Source organism: Raphanus sativus, chromosome 8 (assembly GCF_000801105.2).
Source record: "Raphanus sativus cultivar WK10039 chromosome 8, ASM80110v3, whole genome shotgun sequence".
Lineage (NCBI taxonomy): Eukaryota > Viridiplantae > Streptophyta > Magnoliopsida > Brassicales > Brassicaceae > Raphanus > Raphanus sativus.
The window spans coordinates 23,104,204-23,131,031 of NC_079518.1; the positions used below are offsets into that span (position 1 = coordinate 23,104,204).

General features: G+C 37.7%; 1 protein-coding gene across 1 annotated transcript; it reads right to left on the reverse strand.

Annotated features, from left to right (window-relative positions):
* Positions 1–494: 494 nt before the first annotated feature.
* On the reverse strand, positions 495–25,046 carry LOC108821980 (uncharacterized). Its single transcript, XM_018594989.2, is given in 63 exon segments — positions 495–716; positions 844–1,049; positions 1,152–1,469; positions 1,595–1,753; positions 1,931–2,287; positions 2,405–2,626; positions 2,784–2,910; positions 3,011–3,331; positions 3,609–4,148; positions 4,472–4,656; positions 4,734–4,889; positions 5,225–5,311; positions 5,450–5,888; positions 6,236–6,312; positions 6,396–7,334; positions 7,429–7,559; positions 7,797–7,851; positions 8,079–8,285; positions 8,370–8,639; positions 8,721–8,901; positions 8,999–9,162; positions 9,242–9,400; positions 9,579–9,897; positions 10,002–10,691; positions 10,977–11,061; positions 11,199–11,494; positions 11,790–11,893; positions 12,203–12,409; positions 12,608–13,279; positions 13,385–13,660; positions 13,991–14,134; positions 14,231–14,339; positions 14,635–14,819; positions 14,931–15,044; positions 15,141–15,272; positions 15,487–15,807; positions 15,895–16,371; positions 16,786–16,854; positions 17,019–17,153; positions 17,252–17,347; positions 17,648–17,744; positions 17,878–17,987; positions 18,068–18,295; positions 18,379–18,600; positions 18,676–18,796; positions 19,010–19,077; positions 19,279–19,374; positions 19,804–19,917; positions 20,038–20,392; positions 20,530–20,566; positions 20,569–20,621; positions 20,957–21,115; positions 21,312–21,469; positions 21,682–21,879; positions 21,996–22,097; positions 22,549–22,666; positions 22,828–22,931; positions 23,149–23,199; positions 23,341–23,388; positions 23,484–23,579; positions 24,013–24,116; positions 24,268–24,349; positions 24,747–25,046. Coding segments are annotated over 62 exon segments (12,402 nt in total). The 5' UTR covers positions 24,762–25,046; the 3' UTR covers positions 495–716; positions 844–908.
* Positions 25,047–26,828: the final 1,782 nt, after the last annotated feature.

The window sequence follows — 26,828 nt, forward strand, 5'->3', positions numbered from 1 at the left end:
CAGAAAAAGCCAATATCATAGTTTCTCATATAGTTTCTAATAGCATAATGAACCCAATATCATCTATTTAATGTTTTTCATAGTTTCTAACAGCATAATAAATCCGGTAAAAAAGTAATACTTCATCGTTCCATAATATAAGATGTTTTATTTTAATGCACAATAATTAAGAAACTTACTTTTTAGAATATAATATTATTAAATAGTATAAATTAAATATAAATTATCTAATCATAAATAATATAGTAAATTACTATTGATTAACTAATTTTCAATAAAGTTAAAGTACTTTAAAAATATCAAAACATTGTATATTTTGAAAGATAAAAAAATCTCCAAAACATCTATCGTGGAACAGAAAGAGTATAACCAAAGGGGTAGATTTTTTAAATTCTCGATTAGGGTCCCCGATAGACACGGTCCGCACTGCCAAGCCCAATAAAAGCGAACACTAACCAGAGCTAATCACAATAGAAAATTCATAAATTGGCAAATTTCGAAAGAATTAATAAATTTTATATAAGGCAGCCCGTGGCGTCGAATACATGTGTTGATCAACACCAGTCTAATGTTTGAGAAGTCTGTACTGCAGACGTTTATATACACAAACATATTTTATATTTCCACGATACTATTGCAAAAATCCTACACCAGGAAAATTAGAAGAAAACGAAAATGTATTTTTTAGACCAAAGCTGTACCTTCTTCTCCCCCACCTGAGAACAAATACATGTCTATTAGAGATCAGACGAATTTGCAGAACGGAAACACTGGTCTTTTCAGACGGTTGTAAGAAAACAAAAGTAAAGCTTTGTTCAAGGAGAAGCGGGAAAGAGTCTTTACCAGACCAGGAGGAGAATGGGAACATTGGAAGGAAACAGAGCTCAAAGATTCATACATTTAAAACCTTAACCCGAGCTGGTCGTTGGGATTGTGCCAAAGGTTGAAGATGGTGTAACTGAAGCTGGCATTTGTTGAGAACTTCCTTCAGCCCAAGAACTCTCGGACATTGGGGAGTACGGCCTTGTCACTTTGTTTTTCACCAATCCCTACAATAACCAAAACATAATCTCATCTACAATATCTAGTGAGATAATATTACTTGTGACATGTTAGGTTAAACAAAGGGGTGATAATGAGGCTTTTCTAACCTTTGAAGCTTTTTGGCCGTACAAGTTAATGGATTGATCGATGGCTGAGTAAACCTCAAAGGCCTGCTTGGTGTTTGGACTGCATTTGACAATACGGAACTGTTCCTTCGAATCATGTAGCTTTGATCTAAGATCCCTTGACTCATGTGACTTTGATCTCAGATAGAGAATAAGACGGGAAGGTGGAGAGTTAGGTTGGTCTCTTTTCCCGTCAGTCAGTTCCATGGTTACCAGATCAGTCCATAGCACGTCCCACTGTATAGAGCACGCATCTTTGGCCGGGATAAACTTTCTCTGACCCATTATGTTTGAGGGTTGCTAGAAAAAAACAAAACGTTTGTAATTGTCAACAAGATTTTCTTGGATAGATACGGAGGGCGAACACTAGACGAAGTAAACCTTATATGCATAGACAGAGAGCAAGAGGGCATTGTGAGACTCACTTGCAGTAATATCACTCTTCGATGTGTGATCATCAGAACTTTTCCTTTCGGTAGGATGAAATGACTTTCGTAAGCATCTGTTAATGCAAACTTCCCACGCACTTTGAACAGATCAACCTGGCCAAGGAATGATCCAGATTCTGCCAACTGCAATATGACCTGTAAATTCAAGATATTAAGGGTTTGAACTTTGCATGAAGTATCATCATGTTCTAGGTGAAACAAACTAATCCAATATATTATCATCACTACTGAACCGGTTCCTCATTAGCTAACCAAGAGAAAAACGACTAGTGAAATGCGTATGTAAACAGATTCATGTGTACAATTTTGTACCTGCCCTTGTGCTCTGTATTCGTTGTATGGACGAAGCAGGCTATCAGCACCAACAGCTCTTGGAAGTCGACGGCGAAGAAGTTGTTCATCTGAAGTGATGGCTGCTGCTATCTTCATCCTCATGGCATTTGCACCTTCAGTGGTTTTCGACAAAAGATCCAGAACTCCACTCACAGGTTGGGCAGCAGCACCAATAATCCCTTTCCCAAAACCTGATACAAAGCCTTCCACGCCAGAAGACTTTGCACCTTCGAGGGGCTTTGTCAATATGCCTGTGACTCCTCTAAACAGGCCCTTCGCTAGAGCTCCACCTCCTTCTCTGATAATGTCGCCAAAGTCCTCAACACCTTTGCTCTCCTGCCAAATGTGAGAAAAAAACATTAGCATGTACTAACAAAAGCCCATACTTTCGTTGGGTATCAGAAGCTACTGAAACAGCAACATGTAGGAGCAAAATCAAAGCCAGGAACGAACCTGTCTCTGTCGACTTTGGATGAATTTTTTGTCCATAGATAATGCAGCTATGCCTTGACTCATATGTCCAAGCGCGCTGCTTGCATTGCCAAGAATGTCAACACCTGAGAGCAACTGAAGAGGCTGGCCAAGTAGGTCTTTCTTTACGTTCCTGATAGCATTATTGATCATAGTACTTTGTCGCATGGATATGTTCTCACTAAATCTTTCACTTATGCGTACCTGTTAGATGATAAGAAAAAAATGAATGATCAGCTTAGTTGGACGGAAAGTGAGTGACTGGAACATTGACAAATCACATTCTAAACGCTTTGAAATTCGTCGAGTATAATCACAGTGGTAATCCTTCGAGTAAGAACTAATGGTCAAAAATACTTACTGGCATGTTTTCGGTATTCCCAAGAGCAGTCATCAGGGATGACCAAAATCCAAGCACTCCTCTCGGCCTTTGACTTGGGGACATGGCCATAGAGACTTTAAATCTAACTTCTGAGATGTTAAGAACACTGCATTTTTGGAGGGATGTAACCATTATAAGAAATTGTTGAGAATGGACTCATTCAGTAAACAGCATGTAAATATTGATATCAGGAACTGTGTGCATACCCGATTTGAATGAATGGATCAACTGATACAGCCTTCGACTCAGAATCGGATAGTCTACTCAAGTTGGCTTGCTGAATCATCTCATGAATGCGCCAGATTATAGGTTCGTGAATGTTAATTAGAAAGGCAGTATTTTCAGGTCCCTGGAAACCTATATACGGGTAGACACGGAGATCGAGACCAGCATTTGATTGCAAAGTAACAGAAAACTTCAGAATGCTATCAGCTTTATCTCCAGTTCTCTGTGGTCTGAATAGAACCGGCATTGGAGCCAATGGCAATTGGTTATCCACTTGTATTCCTTGCATCCTTAGTTTGAACCTGTAGGACAATTAGCATTCAGCATTAGTCTAGCGTGCTTTATATATATAACATCCAACAGAATCTGATAATCGTGAATGCTAATTCATGATCATAGCAAATGATATCTTTTGAAGTATATGGAACTTTTACACATGACCAGCAATTGTAAAGGGAAAACACCAGATACCAAATTAGATATGAATTCAAAATGGTCATTTAGAATAACTTCACCAGTGAGAAATGATGGCCCTTACATTTGTAAAATAAAGCTAACTTAAGAACCTGATAAACTCACCTGCTAAGCCCAGAACCCAAGCCAGTTGAATATGCTACAAGGAGGTTTTGCACTGACATGTACAGTATTTCCTCTGGAGCATGATCGATTACGGAGATTCCAAGCTCAGCGAGCTCAACAACCACATGAAACTCAGACTCTTTCGAGGCCAGAAGATGAGATTGCTGAGACTCATTTCCAGATAACTCTGACAAAGATGATGCTGGATGTCTTCTGCTTATGCTGGAATTAAGCTCAATTGCAGGCATCCAGTCACTAATTCTCACAACGTTCCTTTTGTCTTCCTTTACAATAGTAACTCGTATGGGCCTGGTAGGTCCAGTCTGACTTCGTGGTGGATGATCACCAATCTTATCAATATCGTATTTTTCTGATTTAGAAGGATCATTTCCATCAACAAGGAGTTCAAATAGATGACGTCTACCAAGATCTTCCCAATAAAACGAAGAAGCCGCGTTAGGAGGAAGAAACTGCCAGGACTCGCTGACACCATCCACTTGGCGATAGCGAACAGGAAGAAACATGGAACGGTTCTCGATCCTAGGAGAGTGGATTGACATTATAACGAATACCAAAAGATAAAGTTAGATTGTCAGAAAACACATAAATATTGGAGAATGAACGCACACACTTGGATTCAACAAACAGGATGCATCATTGTACCAAAATAATTTCATTAAGGTTCGATGAATTACTTTATCCACCAAACCGATGCTGGCTTTAGAAGAACAGATTTGGCAGCAATTGTTTTAATTATATATGCAAATCATGGCAGTTGGAAAATGTAATATCCAGATCCAAGCAAACAGTACAATAACATCAGATAAATAATCTGGAAGAAAAGTGCGGCATGTATGATTTACCTGTAAGGACAGGAGACAGAGTTTGGCCTGAAAATAACTTCGTAACGTGAGTTCTTTGTCCCGCTTCTGACTTGTACTCTTAGCTGCAATTGATCAGTCCCATCTTCTCTTCCAATAGGGACACGCACTGCACCTTCGCTACAGACACTGAATGGTGTGCTCCATCCATACCCCTTCACTCGTAACTGAAATATCCCACGGCGTAACCCTATTAATCATCAATAAAAAATAAGATATAGAAATCTGAAGGTATTTCACATACTTTTAGCAACTCAGTCTTGGTGGAAGACTGCCATCGAAAGAGCTTTGGAGGATCAGAAGGATTGATCCATTCTTCTGTCTGACAATCGCACTGCTGAAGACAAATGCTGATACCCACCCTGTTGATGAATAAGGTGTTTGGCTGGAGATGAATAACCTGAAAACAATACCATGTAGAACTCAATATTATACCCCCAAACATGTGCCTATCCAGAAAAGCTAGGGTTCATGTTACTATAAAGAACTTATCTGCCTCTAAATCATCTTGGTATAATAAAACACGAATAGAAGCATATTATATAGCAGTAACATGTATACGTATCACAGAAAACAGGAGAGAGAAGGCGATCCACACGATTTTCCACGGCCAAATAACAAATGTGGTAAATCAACACCAACAAAAACACTATACATGAGCAAAAATTTGATTTAAGACGACAAGTAATGCCAAAGCAATGGAAAACAAAATATATCATCAAAGTGATATCTGACCTTTGTTCTGTCCGACGTCATATTTAGCACTGCTGAGAGCTTGTAGTACGAGGCGTCTGAGCAGAAAGCCTTAACATCTATACGTTCCTGGAATAAGATTTCTGGTCAATCAAGGAGGAAATCCTTTGTACAGAAGTGAGTCAGAAAACGTTTGTAAAATAAGGCACAGTCCAGTAAATCCAAGTCATTAGCTTTGAGAAAATCATTTAGGCTATAGCTAGTCACCTTCTTCTCAAGCTCAAGAAGAGAAATTCCAGGACTGTAGATCTCAGAATCCCGAGCTGCTAAAGCAATACCAACTCGTGGGGAAACATAAGAATCCTTCTGAGATGGAAACAGCACAACACCACTCCGACCAGCTGATTCTTGTGGAGAAAGCATGCTAGGCATAGGACTAGTATCCTCAATAACCTCGAGCACTCGGGAATTTTTCCTCTGTTGTCTCCTCTCCATCGAAAACCCAGGATTTTTCTTAAAAGATCTGGAAGCTCTGGACAGGCAGGGGGAACCATCTTCTACATTTTCTGAAGGTTCAATCTCTACCACTCTATAGCCTAGCGGAATATAGGAATCATTTGTAATCCAGTATGGCACAAAGAACCTTATAGTCTTTGGTGCAGCCCCTGTTTCTCCCACATCACGTTCTATACTTACACGAAGTCTCCTGAAAATCCATTTAAAAAAAAGAGAGTTTGATGTGGCAAAACAATTTCATGGAAGATGGTATCGGGGTTATGTGATAGTTCCCAACATCAAAAGTTTTCATCTATAAATAAAATTCAGATACGGACCAGCTCCTCCTAGGGATACTGCTTAACTATTAGTTGAAAAAAAAAAAATTATTGAAAGATTATTACTGGAACCAAATAAATTTGTAATATACCCTTCCATGGCCAAGTGCCATAAGAATGCTATTCACCAACATTTTTTTAACAAATATCTGGGTAATAGAAGCGGAGCTAGCAAGACTAACAATTCCAGGCAGAACGAGAACTGATAAGAGTGACAAACCTTTTGCTCTGTTGATGGATGAACCAAAACGATGACACACTGTCACTTGAATATAGATCTAAAACCGGAATGGGATCCTGCAAAGGAAAATTTGAATTCAGAAATATTTTAAGAACTTTTGCCGGTGTGGTAGATACTTCTATAGAATATCAAGGCCAACCTTCTCCAAAGCCCAGCCACCATGGACGGCTAATGTAAGATACACAGGTCTCTGAATATCTGTTGAATATACGTGAGCAAGCTTCCTTGAAGATACTACACCTTGTTGTCTCTCAAGATATGTGCCTACTTTTGTCCTTTCCCATACTGTGAATTTGACTGGGCAAGGGAGTCTATTTTCTAGCTTCAGAGGAGAATTAATAGAAATTTTCCAATCATAAACAGGTGTATTGAGGTCTGTATGAAGAACTGACGCATCTGCACCAATGCTGAGCCAGAATGGCTTACTCCCAGTAGCGGGCTGGCAGCAAAAAAGCATATCCTTCTTCTCAAGCTGGTTTAATTTCAATGCAAAAGCAGATGGTCTGCTGCTTTGCTTGAAAGTTTGCTGCCGAGTAAGCAAACCTTGATCAACAAATGGTTGATCTTTTCCACAACCAGAACTCACTGCAATGCAACTACCCCATGCATAAGAATGAGGAGGGTTGTCAACCCTTGGCCGGACATGCAGGCACTGTTCATTATCCTTTGATAAACATCCCCATGGTAAAATATATGACGATCTAGAGGCAATAAAAGCATTATGATTGTTTTCCCCTGAAGAGACATTCTGATCAGAAGATATGGATATCTCTAAATTGACATCTGAATCATTCACAACTGTCGCTAAACATCTGAATGTTGCATGCTTTCTTCCGTTTCTCATAGAAACTTCCATTGCAATAAAATCATTTTGTAATGATTTTGGAACGACAGAAAGCGGAAGCAGCGAACGAATGCTATGCCATGAGTCATCAGGCCGAACTCCAATCCAGAAACCAGTGTCTCCGTCAGCAAAATCCTTACTTTCCATATTTCTTAGTGTGTTGGGGATTGTAGTCTTCTCGAAATAAGATGTTGAGACAAGCAAGCATCCATTGTCATGTATATCTTCGGCATTCTACATTTCATATATCAAAAGAGAAATGACAATGTATGTTATAGTAGCTTGAGAAATCTATTAACATACCCTGGTATAAATGAAAACAACTAACCTTTCTCTGAAGCGTATAGGAATTTATATTCTCAGCATCACTTGATTGATATAGCGACCTCACTGAAGCTACCTTTCTAAATGTGTTTTCCCCATGTCCAATAGGAAATGAAAGTGACCCGATGACCTCCCCTGTATAAGTTAATAGCTTACTGTCATGGAACATAGGATCAATCTCGACTCACTGAACTCTTGGAAAATTTACCAGTCGTATTTTATTCGCATATAGACAATCCAAAGACTCAAATGACAATAAACAATGCCAATTCACTCGAAAAAGAACGATCAAACACACAAAGGACAGCTGAATGGATGCTTATGCACAAAAAGGGTCAAAGAAAATAGATCTAAGATGTAATAGAAATTAACCTTTTCCAGCTTTAGCAGCAAGGTTTGTTACTTCAACCTCCAACCTGGCCAATCCCTATACCAATCAAATAGGAAAAAAGCTTTCATATGAGATAGGATTCCAAAATCATGACAATTGTTTCCCCTTTTGTATATCGATGTACTGTTCCAATTCAATGCTAGTTATGTACTGTTCCAATTCAATGCTAGTTTTAGGCTAAATCGCTTATGAGACCGAATGTTTTAAGGTACAGAAAAGATGAACAAACGAAAAATAAAAGTAACTGTTTCCTTGTTTACTACCTTCCTTGGGATTTCAAAAATGAAAAGTTCATTAAACTTGGAAGTGCACTCCATCAAGTCATTGACGACCGTAGTGGAAGGCTTCACGCACTTAGTCCTAGCACTCTGAGGAAAAAGCTTTTGTGGTTCAGCACCGTGACTCTCAACAACGAGGCGCAGGGTGCAAAAGAAATTGTGACTGTTGCCATCATCGACGATATGCAAACCCTGTACAGAAATACCATCGTAACCATATAAAAGTTAATAGGCCACCTAACAGATTTCAAATAATCGAACCTAAAATATATGTACCTTAGCCTCAAGAATCTGTACAGTCATGTAATTGCGTGCTTCTCTAGAACTATCTGAAACATTTAACCTATTGGAGAACCTTGGCGGTGGAACCCAGACAGAAGTGTTTTCATCGTGACACAATTTTACAATTACATCTGAGTTCTCCTCCAGCTTTTTCAGATATATGTCACGGCCAAGTTTATTCTCGACCACAATGGTCTGAAAATCATCTTCGTCAAGAGCTGAAAAAGCTGAAAGATCTCCACTCTCACGAGAAACACCTGATTCCTGTACCACAGCAGACTAGTAAGTGACAAATTATGGAAAAATATATAATTTTCACGAAAGAAAGAATAAAGAACATGTTACATCTTTCATTTTGGCCGCTCTTTCTTCAAGTTCTAATTGCCTTCTCCAGGAAACAACGGTATCACCAAGAGTTTCAAGGTTTGCAGCACTAACATTTAGGTTCAAAATGTTAGTGGCAGCAACTCGCAACCGTTTTCCTGGCCTCGATGATTGACTCAATTGAGTATCATATGTTTCCAACCTTCAACATGAAAATGGGAAATCAAAATACTATTCCAAATACAATAAACAAAGTTCAGTTAAATTTCATCATAAATCAAAATCATTATTATCTTTACTTGAATATTCCATCAAATGGCTCCAGAAGAGGCTCCCACGCTTCCAACTGTGGGTTAAATGTTGAAGCAGCGATTGAGGAAACGAGTACTGCATTCATGGCCTCTGGACGACCATGAGTTGCTAGCTTGATATTGGTCACAGTTGTGTCAAAAAGAGGAGTCATCTGGAAGCATTCACAAAAGGGATCGAGATGTAAACACGGTTCCAACAAATTGGGTACTAAATTTGACCATATAACATACCATTCCATGTAGGCCATCTAGAAGTGTCAGAGAGAAGCATCTCAGCTTAATTTCCGCGTTTACATTTTCCTGTGTTTTCGGCTTTACAGATTCTCCAACAGCGAAAGCCAATCGACTTGGAGGCCTTTTTAGATCAGGACGTGCAAGAAAAGTGCTTGCCTACACAAGTATTCAACAACTATCAGGATTGGCAAACACATTTTACTGTGTGGTTAGTTAAGATAAAAATGAATGGTAGCTGATTCAACAAAACCAAAAAGTCATATCAATGATGACAATTGTAGCCTTACAAGAAAAAAAAAAGACACATCGCCAAAAGTTATTTGAGTTGTCATACCTGATTGTCAACTTTCCAAATGCTCCAACTTTGAGAAGACTTTGAACTTGAGGATCTTGTAACAGAAGCTTCATAAATGTTAGCCTGGTTAACAAGATCAATCCTAGGACAACAGAATGAATCCACACGTGGAGCCTCATCAAATTTTGAAAGAACGCATCCAAGAGAAACATAGCCAGGAGGGGCAACAGGAAACCAGCAGAAAACTTCATCCAGACCCTTCCCCACAATATGTGCGACTTTACTGAACTGCACAGGTTTTGCAGCAATCTCATAGTCATCTGCTTTAAAGAGTATTCCAAGTGCAGGTGGCTCCAACCTGATGAACGAAGAGGAATTAGAAGGAAATGATTTTTGTATAAGAAGCACTCGCATTAGTGTACCTAATCTAGAGAAAAAAATAAAAGTTTAAAACTTACTAACCCTTCAGTTATGCTATCACCCAATATGGCAAAACCAGGACGTGGTATAGGCCTCCATATTGAGACAGGTCTACGAAGATCACCACCCTTGTCCCACCATATTCTCTCAAAATTAGGAGTTGAAACATGATAACTAGTTGGCTTAGAAATTGACCTGACAATATCCCATCCTGATGAATTTCCAGTCTGATCACTCTGGGAGCCACTTGAAGGTGATGAGTCAGAGAATGGAGATGTCTTCATCTGAAGGGGATTCCAAAGAAGACAATGACTGAGGCCAGGACTATATTGTTTGGAAGGAGCCGCAATTGAAGAGTGAGCATAAAATGATCCAAGAACATTATCAGCACGCCACATGCTGAATCCAGACTCAAATGATGAACTGGAGGGCACAGTGTATATGCACTCAGAAAAACTGCTGGAAGATACAAGGTCGGACCTTAGACAATAAACAATGTGATCTGGTGGTGGCTCACTTCCTAAATTTGCAACACACCCCATAGCAGTGTATCCTGCGGGAGCTACAGGCATCCAGAGGGAGCACTCATCGCTATCAAGAGAATATTGACCATTACCCCCTCCTAAACCTTGAATAACAGAGAACAAGCCAATACAATTAAACCCAATCGGCTTCCGCACGCGCCCATATGTATTACTTATTGCCATTACTGCTTGTGTAGGAGGAATTGCCCTGAAAGGATTTTTTCAAGGGAATTAATGTTATAACGAAGAAGAAAACATCTGTACACTGGACTCAGCTCTTTTTAAGCACTTGTAAGCACCGGCACAATAAAGAGAGGGTACCCGCTAAGTTAACAACTACAATACGACAAGAGCTTGCTTATATCTGTTACGGATATGGTCTGACATGAATTTGAAGGACGCATTCAATGCTATTAATGAGTCTGAAAAGAATGATGACTACAACCATCATAAGCTTTGTTGTAAGGATGAAAAATATCAAAGAAAAAGGTACCTCGACGTCACACAGTCTCCCAATATAACATAGTTCGAAGGAGCTTGCGGCCTCCAAATAGTCAGATTGTTCCTGGGTCCATTTTCTGGATACATCCCCAAAACGAGAGAATTAATAGTGTAGTTATCTGATACAGTGGCTTAAGAAAATAAAATAATAGATCATGTGGCTAGACCAAAAACTCAGACAGCTATATACGGCACATAATAGCTGATCCCATACCTTTTGGTGAAACCCAAATCCTGTGAAAGTTAGTGCATGAAGCTAAAGGAATAGCATTTCCAGATTGCAAAGCCCCAGTGACTTGGCTCTGCAGATTCAGTAGGAGAGAAAGAGCACTCAAAGAAAGGTGGATATATATGTCAGTTGACGTTAAGGACATATTTGTTTTTTCTTTGACAGAAGTGTATCCCAAAGAAATATCGACTGGATCAAGAATGATTAGACCAGAACCAGTTTCCACCACTAGGTTCTTTAGCAAGGCTCGAACCCAGATGTCATTTTCTTTTGAGGCGTACCTGAGAAAGCAATCGCAGAATATATCAACAATATAATGTAACAAAAACTTAAGATCCATTAACAACAAGGGAAGAAAGCGCTGGCTTTCAACGTCATGAGAAAGATGTAGATGAGGTCAGATGGGGGTTTACTTTAATACAATTATTTACTTTTAACAGGTAAAGAAATAGGTGATCAAGTAATATATTGGGTTGTAGAATGCGCTCAGACCTTACTGTCCTCAACTTTCATGTATGACAAAATGTTTATAAACTTAAATCACTGATACAAAGATTTCGAGAACGCTGCACTTACATGAAACTAAAATCCAACTTAACTCGCAAAAGCTTTTCTACAGCAGAGGAGTCATCAAGAGAGGATTTTGTACCATCAAAGAATGTGAATTCAGGAGAAACAACCTGCACAAAACAAGCTATGAAATTGACAAATACAGTTCATTTCATTAAATCAGATAAGCCAGTAATTGAGTCTGTGGGGAAGATGGTTATTAAAAGAATTTTGAAGAAAAGACCTCCACATAAAACAGAATGCTTGTAGTGAAAAAGGACAAAGAAACATCAAAATCAGGGAATAATAACTCAAAATAAGTAAAAAGAGAGAAACATGGTATAGTTCTTAGTTTTCAATTAAATAGAATTAAAATTAGCTATAAAGTAGACGCTCAAAACTATGTAAACCTGTAAAGAGAAAACCTCAAAGAAATCTACCTGAGCTTCTAAGGTAAAACTCGGGCTAGGTTTGGAATCGGCCTGACAAGTATCTGAAACATCTGACGACTTGTGCGCATTGCTAAGCACACAATCAGAATTAGATTTCGTATTTTCTAACATTGAGATATCAACACCATCTTCCGGGGAAAATAAGCAGCTACTATCGTTACTCAAGTAAACGCACTTGCTCAGGAGCGATCCATTCTGCCACAGAAGAAAAGCATAAAACAAGCAGCTAGCGAAAATCAAGAATCTTGGAAAAAGGAGACTGTTGAGAAATAAATACAACAAGAAAGTTCTTTTCGGCTTCATGGTATAAGCCTTAACTTTTACCCTTAGCATGCCAAGTGACTAATTTTAAATTACAAAGAACTAATTAGATCAAGAGAAAAGAGTTTCAACCTTAATTTTTACATTCACGAACCGCAACTTTTTTCCATGCCCGACGATTATGATAGGTTCTAATCTTCCGGAGTTTGAATCCTTCTCTCCTTGTTCACTCAACGAGATTACCTTTCCACATCCGTCATATGTATACTCATCAACCCCGAGTGAATCTGCAACCAACTGTCTACATGGAGACAAGTGCACCACCTCTTCTATCTGTTTATAGATAGCCTCACAGAGAACTATGCCACTACGTCTAGTGATTGGATCATTTGTTGGATCCATTGTTTCGTCTCTTCCTGTTATTGCACGCAAAGCTGGAACAAAAAATTCACCAACTGCAAGGAGGAAGTCAGGAACAGCAAGGATACGAGGTTGTTGAACCCGTAAAACACACGACTGAGAGGACGTTCGCCATCTATAATCCATCAGCAACATCGTTGAACATGGTGCGTCAAAATCAAGAACAGCCCTGGAGTTGGCCCGCTTAAAACTTCCCTTGTTAAGGGAAAAGGGAAAAGATTCAGAAGAAACTTGCTTGGAAGCATCGACCGATGAGCCAAGCATCAGCCGCATTTCAGGCTTTGTGTTAGGACGGATGTCTAAAACAGAAACTTTAGGAACCGACACATACAAATCTGTCTCAGATAGTGACGTCATCCTGTAGGATACCCATAATCCTTCAAGCTGTTAAACAAAAATGAATGAAAAAATTAGTATTTCAGATATTTGGCCTAGTTCCTAGGGGATAATGTACAAGGAAACACAAGTATCAGGCTCAGAAGCACGTACCTCAACATGAGCTAACGGTGACTCTTCACTAACACTATTACGTAACTCAAGAAGAACGTAGTTGATATCAACAGCCAGTATTGTAACTGTACGTGACATTATCGTCTGACTATTCAAGTTCACTTTGTCAACCAGCAGACGCATTTGATCTTTGGGACCAGAACTGTTACCACGGAAATCTGGAGGTAGCTTTGGCTCCTCAAACAAATTCATGGTTGTGCAACTTACAATAATATCATATTCTTTGTCAGACATCACACCATGCAAGAAATCAATCTGCACAGTAGATATTGAGAAAATCTTGAGTTAAAAATGATTGCTGATACTAGTATAGAGAATGTAACAAGACTATTTATGGTATCTATAATAAACAAAGAATAAACGCTGTAAGACAGCGAAAAAAATAAAACTGTGACTACATTTTTGGTGTTAGATGCAATGCTATCCTTATAAGATAGTATCATTTATAAGTACAATCATCCCTAGTCAAGCAATATCAAGAAGCAAAAGAAAAAAAAAGAATGACCCAATTCAAAGTCTAGGTTCTTGAAACCAAAAGTAAATGTTTAAGTTCGTCAAACATAAAGGGAAGAGGAAATCCAGTACCTTGATCTCAACTGAAAGTGTTGGTATTTTCTTAAAAACATCTCGTAGGCTGCGGCGGACAAAGATATCCAGTCCCTGGCCTTCACGTATCATTGGTTTACCAATTGAACCATTTATGCCTACTGACATATTTAGTCCAATAATCTTTATAACAAAAACCAAAAGAAACAATCATCAGGCTAGTGTATTCCTCCCACACGTTATATTAAGGTATTTCATACTTAATCTAATATAATGTACCTTCGCATGAAGAACATCTACACGTACAGCACTTGGATCTTTCTCCGGACACCCATGCCAGCTTATTTCATTTGATATCTCAAGCTGACCAAGGTCAAGTTGAATGTAACTACAAACAAATATAAGGGGTTGAGGCTTTACCAACATTTAGAGAAAGATTAAAGTAAACCTCTGGAGAATCAGAAAAAAGAAGGAAGTAACATGTTGCAGAATTCAAGGTTCCAAATTTTTAGACCTAAAGGATGAATTCTAGAATCTATGCAAACAATTTTGATGGAACTAATAGACTAGTGTTAGAGAGCTATAAAAACTTTAGCGTTTTCGTAAAACTGAAGTGATTTCATAAACCTAATAAGTATTTGATAGCATAGCACATAAAGTATTACCACACCATTTATACTTACTTTTTACTTAGAGAATCATTAGGGACAACAATTATTGGAGTGTCTAGTGAAAGGTCTAGTTTCAGCGCAGTAGCACCGTCTATCTCATATTTCTGGATTAGCCACTCAAAGCCTCCCACTTTGTCAACAAGCTTAATGACTTCTTCAGTATGAGGAGTAGCAAGTCCCATGAAGTACGCTGTAACCTAAAAACCGTTTCATTGGGTTGGTCCACAACAAAATGATGTCCAAAGAAGAGTAAAGACTCGGTTGCCCATAAAATAAACTAGGTAAGAAAAGGTTAGTGAACATGCTACCTCTTGAACAAATCTGTAGAGGAATACAATGCGCACGGCTGATAGTCTACCAGATAAGCTATAATCATATCCTTCGTAGTCGTCATCTCCAGCACTATACGAAGTGAATTTGAACTGCCGAGTAAAAGAAGAATTAAGCATATGCACAACCACAAAAATAAGAATCAACAATATCACCGAAACTGCAATATAGCCGTCAGTATTTAATACCTTGATAAGAGACTCAACACCTGGATCACGTATGTCACAAAGCCAACTCCAGCAGTTTCCTGTGTCTAATGACTTGTCACAGAGTTTAAAATTTCCTAGAGTCCCTTCTATTGAAAGAGAGCTCGGGTGAACCTTTAAAATAAACAAGTTTAACGAAGAGACTAGTCAATGAAACTGATTCTCTTTGCTTTAGAACATTAATTAGAGAACCAACTACAGATTCAACTTTTCGAAACCTAGTTACAATAATATGATTAAAAAAGGTTTTCTATAGGGTCAAGAATACGAGTACACTAGAAACAAAATCAAATACGTCAAATAAGAAACCCACGCCAATATTTCTTACCTTAATGTCCAGCACAAATCGTTCTTGTACAAACATCGCAAGCTGAGAACCATCCTCCTTGTTAAGAAACACAGTCACACTATCAACATTCATGTTCAGGTAAAACACTACGCGGTCCTTGCCATATCCAAGTAATCCTTCAATGCGTCCACCTTCATCATTTGCTTCTTTCTCAGTACCAGATTTTTCAAATGCCAGAGTGTTGGCATCTTTATCATCTTCAACATATGTTGCAGCACTCAAGTCAAATCCAAAGCCAATTAAAGCAACTACTGTCGGTCTACTGCAAAAGAACTCCAGTTTTGACATGCGAATGCTCATCTGAAATTGTTTACAAGCTAAACTTAACAAAGCTGAGAAGGTATATTTGCCGCACTAAGATGACTCCCATTGTCTGAGATTACATACCTGTGTGTCGATTCCATTATAATCGGGGGAACTCGAGCTCCTCGTCAAAAAAACAACTGATACGAAATCAGAAAATTCACCACCCTGTACTTCATAAAATACCTCATCGCAAAGGCCTTTTCCCTGAGATGTGTCTTTTTCATGAAATCCACCTTCAGCATCCTCGATCCCCACATGTTCATCAGAGTCCATCATCATGCTGCATTGAATCATATCCATATCAGGAGTACCTGGTTCTGTAGGAGACAGAAACTCTGGCAAAGCATCAGTGAAGGCATCTTCTTCATCTGCGTGTCCTAAAGACATCTCCTTGTCATAAGCATCACATCTTCTTGGGTCTTGTATGTCATTCTTCAGAACAGAGTAAGCCAAATACTGAGCACTTCCTGACTGCTGATGCTGAAGTTCATCTTTGATTTTTAAAGAGTGTAACTTCGTCCTAACGGTTAAGCCACTCTCCGAACTTATCATGTGGACCTGCAAAGCAAGCACGATTTTGCCTCTATCAAACTAGTACCTATAGAGATAAATGAAAACAGCTTGACAAAAGCATTACATGCATATCAGGAATGAGAACCCTATAAATGGAAGAAATACAAATATCCAAACGAGGGCGAACTTGACAAGATGTGCTCCTAAGGTATGCAACATGATTTAGCAAACGATACACTACGGAGATTTTCAACGGCTCTGTTGGTAGTCTCCACATAATCACTAGTTTAGCCAGGCTTAGTAAAATAATATCATTTTAACCAGAACCTAAATATAGGTTGTCTAAGTTGTGCACCCCCAACGACCTCATCCTTTACCGGTCTATCCTTAGTACCGACAGTGCATACAACTCACTACCTATCAGCTTAACGCAATGAAATATGTCCAACAAACACAAACCTTTCCTCCGGCAGCAAGAACTTCAAGAAGCAGAACCTCTTCAACCTTCTCATCACTTTCATCCTTGATCTGCGGGAGAATACCATTTCAAAATTCAAGAAAAAACAGGAAAAGTTGCTTTCACAGAATATAAATGGTTACTCGTTTCAAGCAACTATGAAAGTTCCTAATTAGTACGACATGGCATACAGATAGCACAGATAGAAATATGTAGAAAGCTGGTCACAGCCAACCTTTCCATACAAGTACAACTTTGTCTCAACTAAAGCACCATTAATAACAAGATCAGCAGCTTTCAAATTCCCAGTCTGAGGTTCATGGAAGTCCCCATCACTTGTATGACCAAGTACATCCCCCGACAGAGGAGCCTACAAAAGGACAACACTTTTCAGCATCAACCAGACACAACCAATGCAAATAGAAAACCCCAGAATAAAAAAAAGTCAAAGAGTGTGTGCAGATATACAGAAGCTTGATAGGTTGCTTTGACAAGTCCTCTCAGCCATTCTGCCTTTTCCTCCCCCTGAAACTCTATGATCCAGGTGCTAGAAGATTCCAGGGCCTGGCGAATGCATAAGATCCATAATATTTAATGGAAAACTCTATGATACAGCATACAAAGCATGGTTGTAAAGGAATATCTGTGAGCTAGTTTTTCCGCCAGTTTAACTTCCAAAGGAACTTCAGTAAAAGTAGGTTCAGTAAATAATCAACACTCTCAATCATCTTATTTCAGGTAGCCATTCAAGATTCAGCAAGCATACCCAATTAAAAAAAAAGTATAATTTATTCGCTGGAGAACTTATAGATTTGTCGGCTCTTCTATGACTCCTATTATTTACAATAGAGCAGCTTCTCCTACCTTTTTAAGATTCGTTCCCCTTGAACCGACAGCAAGGCAGCAAGGCGAACCACCAACATTTTCGGGCGGAACCTCAAATACTTGTCTGCCAGCCATGCTGCACGTACAAATTTCATAATACAACCGTCTTATATCAACACATACAAAAATCTGTGTAGAAAAAGTAAAATGTAGGTTGAAAAGAAGAGAAGGAATGTACATGAAAGAAAATAATGAAGAATAGCACATACCATACATAGCGTTGATAATTAAGTGACCTCTCTGACTCATATGCATACAGATATAAACCAGACAAAACAAGGCGACAAGGCTGCCAAGTAGCAACAGAGTTGCCAATTCCCTGAAACAATAGATTACATACAATAAAAGCTAATACAGATATATCAAGATTCAAAAGTACGAATACATAATAGTACATACCTTCCAGACTAAGATTCTAGCATCACTAACAAGATCTGCAAGACTCCAAGGTTGGATTCCATCTGGGATGTCATCAACAGGAGCTTGACTGTAGGTTTTCATTGCACCATACAAGATATCGGACAGTTGCATGATCCTCATATATCTTGTTGGCGAGAAATGAACACCAATATTTGGCACTTGTATGGAAATTCTTGTGGTTGGATGACTTGGGTGAGGTACCTTGATCTTCAACAAGAAATAGATGCGTGTCAGGCAGAAATGCCTCGTTTTAACAATTGATTCATGCTTATAAAATGTCATGGTAATACCTGATCGACAATAACTGCCATTCCACACCTATCAATAAGGGAATAAACGTTGTCCCCTTTCTCTGGAATGGGAGGCAGCATTAGCTGATCAGTAAAATCTTCCATGTGTAAACTACAACCTTGGTTGTCAGATCCACAGTCCGTAAAGAAAGCGGCAATATCTCTTCCGGAAATGCAGAACCGAGAATAAAGGTTTCGTCTTTGCTCCTCAGACTGAGTATCCTGCAATTGTACAATAAATATAAGAAAACAGAAGAGAAACAGTACTAAAGTCCAAGGGAAAGTCCGGAAACTTACCATGGTGGTCAGAGTAAAATTACCAAAATCCAAAAGGAAATGGCTACTGCACTTGGAAGATCCTGAAGCCCTCAAAGGAATTCTCACTTTTGGAGCATCAAGATCAATGTCGAGAGCAAATCTGAGAAACCTCCGGCAAATCATAAAGGAAACCCAGTGTAAATTTTGCTACTTGTACGAAAATGAAAATATATTTAGATTTTCAAAACACTACAAGGAAATAAGCTTTTGTCCCATGCAACCAACATCTTGCTTTATTCACACTACCAAATGGTCCAGTTCTTATCTTAGGGACAATGACAAATGTATAAATGACAAGTTAAACTGTTCTAACCTGCTTTGCTCCTCCAACACTATTTGAAGTTGCTCTTGAGCCCGTCGAGTCACTTCCTCTAGTTTCATCTGTAATAAAAAACGATAAAATAAAAATAAAGTGTACAGCCCATAAGTCTGCATGAAAATAAACATACAAAAATATATGACTAAGGACTTGAAAAGAGTGCATACATAAACGATTTGAATTACATGTCTTATTGTTATCACCATGACATATAAGCAATAAAATTTATGTAAGAAAAATGCTACTGAACATTACACCAGTACCTGAAGCACAGCAGCAGTTTCCAGTGCAACAGTAGGGCTAATTGCGTTACTTCGCTTCACAAACTCCAATACACGATCATAACTTTCGGTCCAAATCTGCAAATACGCAAAACTAGCGATTGTGCTAAAGTTTTAAAATAAACGACTTCTGCTCGTTTTACATGTTTGAGAAACGTATCTCTCTTGATACTAGATCGAAATTATTTTGTCCCTCAGTATAAACAACAATTGAGTTCGAACATATCCCCATGCGAGATACAAGTAATAGTTTCAAATATTAACAACAAAGAACAAAGATTCCCTCCATAATTTCCAAAGGGAAGAACACAGACTATAGGAGCTTTAAGTTTCACAAACTCTCTAAGGTCCTCAAAATTGACTATCCCCAATCTTTAGGAAACCAAAAACCTCATTCAATGTATTAGATAGACTCCGTCATACTTTAGACGTATCCTACAGTTATGCGATTACTAGCTAATTCGTGAATACCCATGTTTCAAGAGCATACATATATGAAGAGATTACCGTAGCGTGACAAGGGGATATCGTCGCTGATAGCCTCCAATCAATGTTCTCTCCAATTGGTGACTTCACAAAACAAGCCATCAAGGCATTTGTCTTTCTCTCACTGGATACACTCTGCAAAGACACCAGCATTACAGGCAGGGATATGTGAAATCTCCATTCTCTAGGCAGGAATTTAGAATCTTACAACAGGGATTGCTGACCCTGGCATAAGGTATAATTTTGAAAACAAACCTGTGCAAGCGAACCCTCTGGTGCAGATAAGCCATAGAACCTCAGTGATACATCACACTGAGTACTCCGATATCTGAACTTTGTTGTCACATCGAGCTGCTCAAAGCTACCACACAGCACCTCAATCTGATTTATATCAACAATCCTAGCTGCACCTTGTCCAATTGATACACTTACAAGAAAGTGAGTCATATTCTGCATGTCTTTTCCTGAATATAAATTCATCTCTTCATCAGGCTGGTGACTCAGTAACTTATTTATGGCCTTCCATTCCTCTTTGGTCAACCCTTCCTCCGTCGATTTTGATCCCTCAGCCACATTATCAGCCTCCGGGTCATCTTCAGATTCTGTCCGCCTTCATAGAGATAGCAACCACAAAATTTAATTTAAAACAAAAAAAAATGGTTTCTGCCTGTGATTTTGAAGAAAAAAAAATTGAAAGGGAAAATGCAAGACAACTATATTCAGAAGGAAGAAACATACTCCACTAACCAGTTAAATGAGAACCAACCACCCTTTTTCAGCTTCTTTGCTCGGCAGCTTCTTTAGACTTTAAAGATTCTACCTTTGCATGTGCAAGTAACCTATTACGCCGATACAACATATCAGAACATTAAGTCGGAAGGAGAAAAAGAACACAGACAGCACACTGCCTTTGAGAATCTCAATGAAAATAAGAAGAAGAATGGCCGAGCTTGGAACTCTTATGAGAAGAGTAAATGTAATCAAGCATATCTCAAATATAGCTGTGAACTTTCAGTATATTTAGAACTTAACCACGGTCATGTCAATTCCCAAACTAATCCAGGTATCCAGTGTCAGCGAGATGGGACTCCAATGGTATACATCAGGAGGTGGAATTTGATCATGTTAAGAAACCACATGCTTTCCACTACAAATGTGGGAATATGATCATTACCTCCACAAAAGAATCACTTTGGAATCAAGGTCCTTTTCGATTTCTCGCATCTCAGGGTTGTTAGCATTTGATGACTGCTGCAGAAAGTTGGCATACAGCTGAATATAGCGCCGACGTAACTGGCAAAAATGGTGAATGCTATCCCAGGAAAATCGATAGCTGAAATGGTGTCAATATATGCAAAGTCAGATCAAAATACACCATCTTACACAGCTCGAGTGCAGTCATACTTTACCAGAAGATGGTCATGCTATGCAAGACTAAAAACAATATGGCTTTGCCAGATAAATGCTGGTTCTTTTCCTAGTTGTCAGTGAAATCCTAAAAGAGGGAGTAAAATGCAACAAACACGTACCATAGTCTCTTTTGTTGCAAACTGGCTTGAGAAGCAAAGCGCCACCACAAACGTGGAGCCTCTGAAACAGGAACCATGGGCCTTAAATGTGAAATCTCTATATATGTTTTGTATCTTGAAACAACTTCGACTAGCTTTATCCAGTCGTGATATTGCTCCTGGTAAGAGAAACGTCCAATACAAAAAAAACAAGTGATTTAAGTCCAGAACCTTAAGAAAGGAGAAATCGCTAAGTAGACGCAGTATTGAACTCTAATATGTCTCAAAGAGTAGGAAAACTGAGAGAAGAATCAAAACCCACGGAAAACATTTACAGCTAACCCCTGGAAGAAAATAGACCAACTACACCAAGTACAGAAAAAATTGGTACCTCTGTTATTGTGACGTTAACATCATTTAGGTTAACTGACGCTCTTTCAAATGGAATCTCCTGATTATTTCTCTCCTGATTTCCTAACCGGTGATACTTAAGAGATCCATTAATAGGGGACAAAAAATATCGACGATTCAAGGCCCATTTTGACTTTATATTATGCGCACTTTGCTCCTTTATGCCATCTTCAAACATCTGAAGCAAGACAGTCGGTAATTAAATACATAAAACCTCAAGTAACATATATTTGACTAATAATCTGGCGAAAACACACAAAAAAATAATCACCCGAAAGGTAGATAAGAACAAACCTCAACCCACTCAGCGGGACTAATATCGTCCCATTGCTTCTCCATTTCCCAGGGAGAGCTATTAGTATCGTGATACAGAGCAAGCCTTTCAAGCTGCAAGGACTGTTATAGCGACGATGTGTTAGCCTAACTATTTTGTTTCAAGTCAATAAGTAGCATAATTAGCATTCAACACACTTTAGTTGGATCCAAGAGAAAATAACTAACTGAAGAGAGACCAAAGAATTAACTTTCAATCAATTTAAAACTACTACCTCATTCACCCACCCATGTGAGAACAAATGACATTCCTTTTTAGAAGTAATTAATGTTCTATCTTATTTTAAACCTCTTGGAAAAGACCCTTGAACTTCGTGGATGAAGATTTCTCATGACATGGGAACAATAGATCTGTATACACTATACCAATTATGAACCACAAGAGAACTCAAACGTCCTTATGGACTATAGATATGCATTGTCCAAGAACACACTACTTTGAAATACAATGCCTTTGTCAACTTTCAACTGCTTCTCCCAATTAAGAATAGAAAGGAAAGAAAACAAAGCTCACTTTACGCAGTTTATCCAAAGCACCGCTTGTGTCAAATGTCTCATTTCCTTCCTCATCCATTGTAACAGCTGCGAGCTTGGCCAAGGTGATGCCCGAAGCAAACGGGTGCCCTGGATTACTAGAGCAAGTATTGTTGAAATAAGAAAAAGAGCTACACAAGTACTTCTGAGTCGTCTCCAATAAACACCCATAATAAAGACATCAATAACGAACATAAAAGCTAGATATGGACATAAAAGCAGGAGGGGAAAATAAACAAAAAGGGAAACAGCCACAAACCTGGTAGAATCCTCGTATCTAACATGCACATTGCTGATGGATATTTTCAGATTACCAATAATTGTAGCGATAAGCGAACCTAGCCATGAATTTCCTGCTGGAGACTGCAAAGAACCAACCATAAAAGAGCTACAAGTTATATCATGCTTAGCACATGAAAAAAATTTTATCTAGTAGTTAGCAAGGAGAGAATATAACTTCCATAAAAGATCATAAGGAATCCTCTAATATGATCAGGATAGTTACAGCCCAATAAATAGATACCCTGGATACAAAATAAGAAAAAGACTAAAATATAAGTTATCATGGTTAGAGGCATACACTTCCCAGCTTAGCTTTTGCTCTTGCTTCTAGAGTTGCTGATTCTGCTTCCTATTTGTAACAAACACGAGAACAATAAACCAGAATAACATCAAAGTCTATCTTGTAGAAAAGAGAAAAATCCAGGTCTCATGTAATGATTGTTTTCAGAAGTATGCATGAAGCTGCATCACGCAGAAAAAAAAATAGTACCTCGATCTGCTGAAGCTTGGTTTCTAGAAGCTTTTCCCTGTCTTCTTCCTAGTATGTAATTAGTGTAAGTAATTCGGTACCAACCAAAGTGAAAGGATTTTAGGCGAGACAACGCGCACACAAAAAAAAATTCAACAGAATACCTTAACTGTTCGACCATCAGGGGCAGGATAAGCAAGAACAAAGACACGGTCAATCAGAACAATGACTGGCTCTTTTCCTAAACTTTTCCAAGGGACCTGAAAACAAAGGTTAGTATAAGTAACTTTCAATTTCTAGCATCTTCTTCTCTCAATACAAGTCTAAGTTCAGCAACCAGAGACTTGCGATCTCCATAACAATTGACTTCGTATCAAAAGATTCGATTTATGCAACAAACAGAATTACTCACGTATCTACTTTTAAAAAACTCCACGCACTATTTAAGAGCGGTAAGTACTTGTTTGGCAGCAAATGTAGCCCAGAAATATATCCAGTTAAATGATACGTGACTTTCCTCTATCCAAGAACATTTTTACACATGCAAACATTAATAGCTATGTCATCAGTAAGTGGTATTTCCTCTCTTTTCCAGTAAGGATTCACAATCCAAGCAAGGAAACATTCGAGAAAGAAATGGTAACGATGATCATCAAAAATTCCATCAAGGGAAAAAATAAAAAAAGTAGCAACCTTTAAAGTGATGGTTCCAACAAAACCGGATTTGACAGCGACGGGGAGTTTCAGTGAATTCAAAGCCTCCGTCTTTAGCTTCAAATCTTTAAGAACAACATCCCCTGAAAAGCAAGAAATCTCAACATAAGCAAGAAGAATAAATCAAACTAGAAATCCATGGGGTTACATCTCTACCTATGTAACCAATAGACAAAGCGTTGTCAATACTTGCTACATACAAAATTATAAAAAAAAAAAAGAAGACATGCTAACCTTTCCAGACACTAATCCGCAAAGCCTCTGTCGAGAGTCCATGCACATATTCACCCAAATACCTCCGAAGTAGATGTAACACCTGAATACAAACTTGCATTTAGTAGATACTCCGTAAAACTGATGAAACAAAAAAAAACAAAGACTCAAGATAAGAGCAAAGATGTCCTGCAGAACAATCGCAAAAGGGAATGCAAATTCTGGAAAACAATCTTTGCTTAACGCAATCTATACTCTCCAGGTCACTACCTTAGAAAGAACAAACGAAGCTACACTGTTCATATAATTCTGATTTTAATGCACTATCAACTAATAAGTTCTCTAGACTCTAGCACTGCTCCTCTCCGATGCTAAGGAGCCATTTCGTTTCGATTTTCCATAGATACTTCCAACACATCATCCAAGAATGTAGCCAGTACGCGAACTCGTCGCAATCCCCGCAAAAAAAAAAAAAAAAAAAATAGGATAGGGCTTCTTACATGAGCTTCGAACATGGCGGCGACGAAGGGGAGAAGAGATTAGGTGGTGAGCGAAAAATGGGAAAGGTACTCTTCACGTTTGGTTCAGAAAATCGAGGATCATCGAGATCCGAGAAACGAACCGATTCAACATTGAAGAGAGGGATCTCAATTTCCAAATCAAACGAGCGTTTCTTGACACCACAGCGATCGATCTACCGAGAGAGAGAGAGAGGAGCAACAGACTCGAGAGAGAGAGAGAGAGAGAGAGAGAGAGAGAGAGAGAGACGGTTTTGGGAGAGAGAGAGAGAGAAGTGAGAACGAGACTCGGGGATGGATTTCAGGTAATATACGTGCCGGTCCCTCACCAATTTGCATTTTCCATTGTTTCGGTCAATACGCTTTTTAACCAATTTAATTTAGCCGTTATAAAAAAAAAATTTAATTTAATTTAAAATTCAAACGACAACTGCTAAATTACCTTTAGATTCCTACTATTTCCCAAATCTCTTCGTTCGAACCCCGAATAATCTTTTTCTTTTGTTCTGATACACGACCCCGAATAATCATAATTCGGAATTACATGACGAATATTTTCTTTTCAACAAAACTGCACAACGGTAAAAATTCAAAAGAAAAATTATTATTTTATTCTCCTCAAATATCTAAAAAGAATATTTTTATTCTTTAACTTTGGACTACAGTTTTATTTACAAAAATTTAAAAAAATTGGACTACAGTTTAAATCATTATCTATTACTCTTCTCTTATACAAGATTGATGTTTTAAGTATTTTACATATATTAAAAATACGTTTTTATTTATTATTTTTGCTTTACCAATAAAATTTTACCACTCATATTTTCTATTTTAATTTATATCTTAGTTTCTAAAAAACATTAATTATATTTTAAAACATCAATCTTTCAAATACAAAATAAAAATTGAAAATATCAATCATTCACAAATAGAGAGGAAGTATTAAACTTACCACATTTAGTATTTAAAATCTATGTTAAATAGAAACCAGTGAACATTCAAATTAACAATCAAGTTTAAATTTTTTCTTTTCTCAAAAAAAAATTTAATTTTAAAATATTTTCTCCATGCAATTCTCAGGTAAACTTTTAGCATATAATTGGTAGTGTCGTCCCTAATATTTTAGTAGCTTAAAACATATTTACTTAAATGATTCCATATATTTAAATAATTTATAATATATTTTATAATCTTATTTTCAAAAATATAATATTTAAACTAGAAAATATATTGAATCACCACTGAAATGTTGATTTTATGTAGTACTAGTGGTTTTCCGGCGCTACGCGCCGGATGTGTATGTTTTATTCTTACATGAATTTATAATTTATTATATGATCTTAGTAAAGAAAATATATTAAAAATATGAAAATGAAAATATGTTAAAAGAAAATGATATTTTTCTAATATTTTTGATAGTGGTTAACGAACGTAGTATATTACTTTGTTTGAAATTGTTTAGTTCAAAGAGAAATAACATAAGTGGCTGTTACTAATTGATTTAATAAAAATAAAATAAAAAGCTGATAGTCGTAACAAAGTTAATTTAGTTAGAAATAAAGCAAAGTTGACATTTTATTTAGAGAACATACTTATATTATTAATTATTAGAATACTTATGACCTATTAAACTTGTACTAATATATGTAGTTCAAAAAATAGAAAGATAGAATAAGTTTCATATTTTATAAATTTTATAAAAAAAAATAAGGGTGAAGTATCAATTTTTGGTAAACTAATTGATGAGTATTAATATATACTTTTCAGATTACCACGTTTATTTTTTAAATATGGAGGTGCGAGTTGTATGTGTTAGTTTAGTTTGAAGGCCTCTAAAAATATGTATTTTAAAATAAGAAACATAAATTTATTTTCTATATTAATTTTGTTATAATGGAAGATTATGTCCGTCTGTTAACGAAATTCTTGTTTGTCTACCCTTATTTGCAAATATCAACGAATCTTGATAAATTTAAATATATTTTTTTAGCTAAAAATATAAATATTGGTAAACTCCTCTATTTAATGGACAAATTCTGTTTTAACCGGAGTGGAACATTTCAC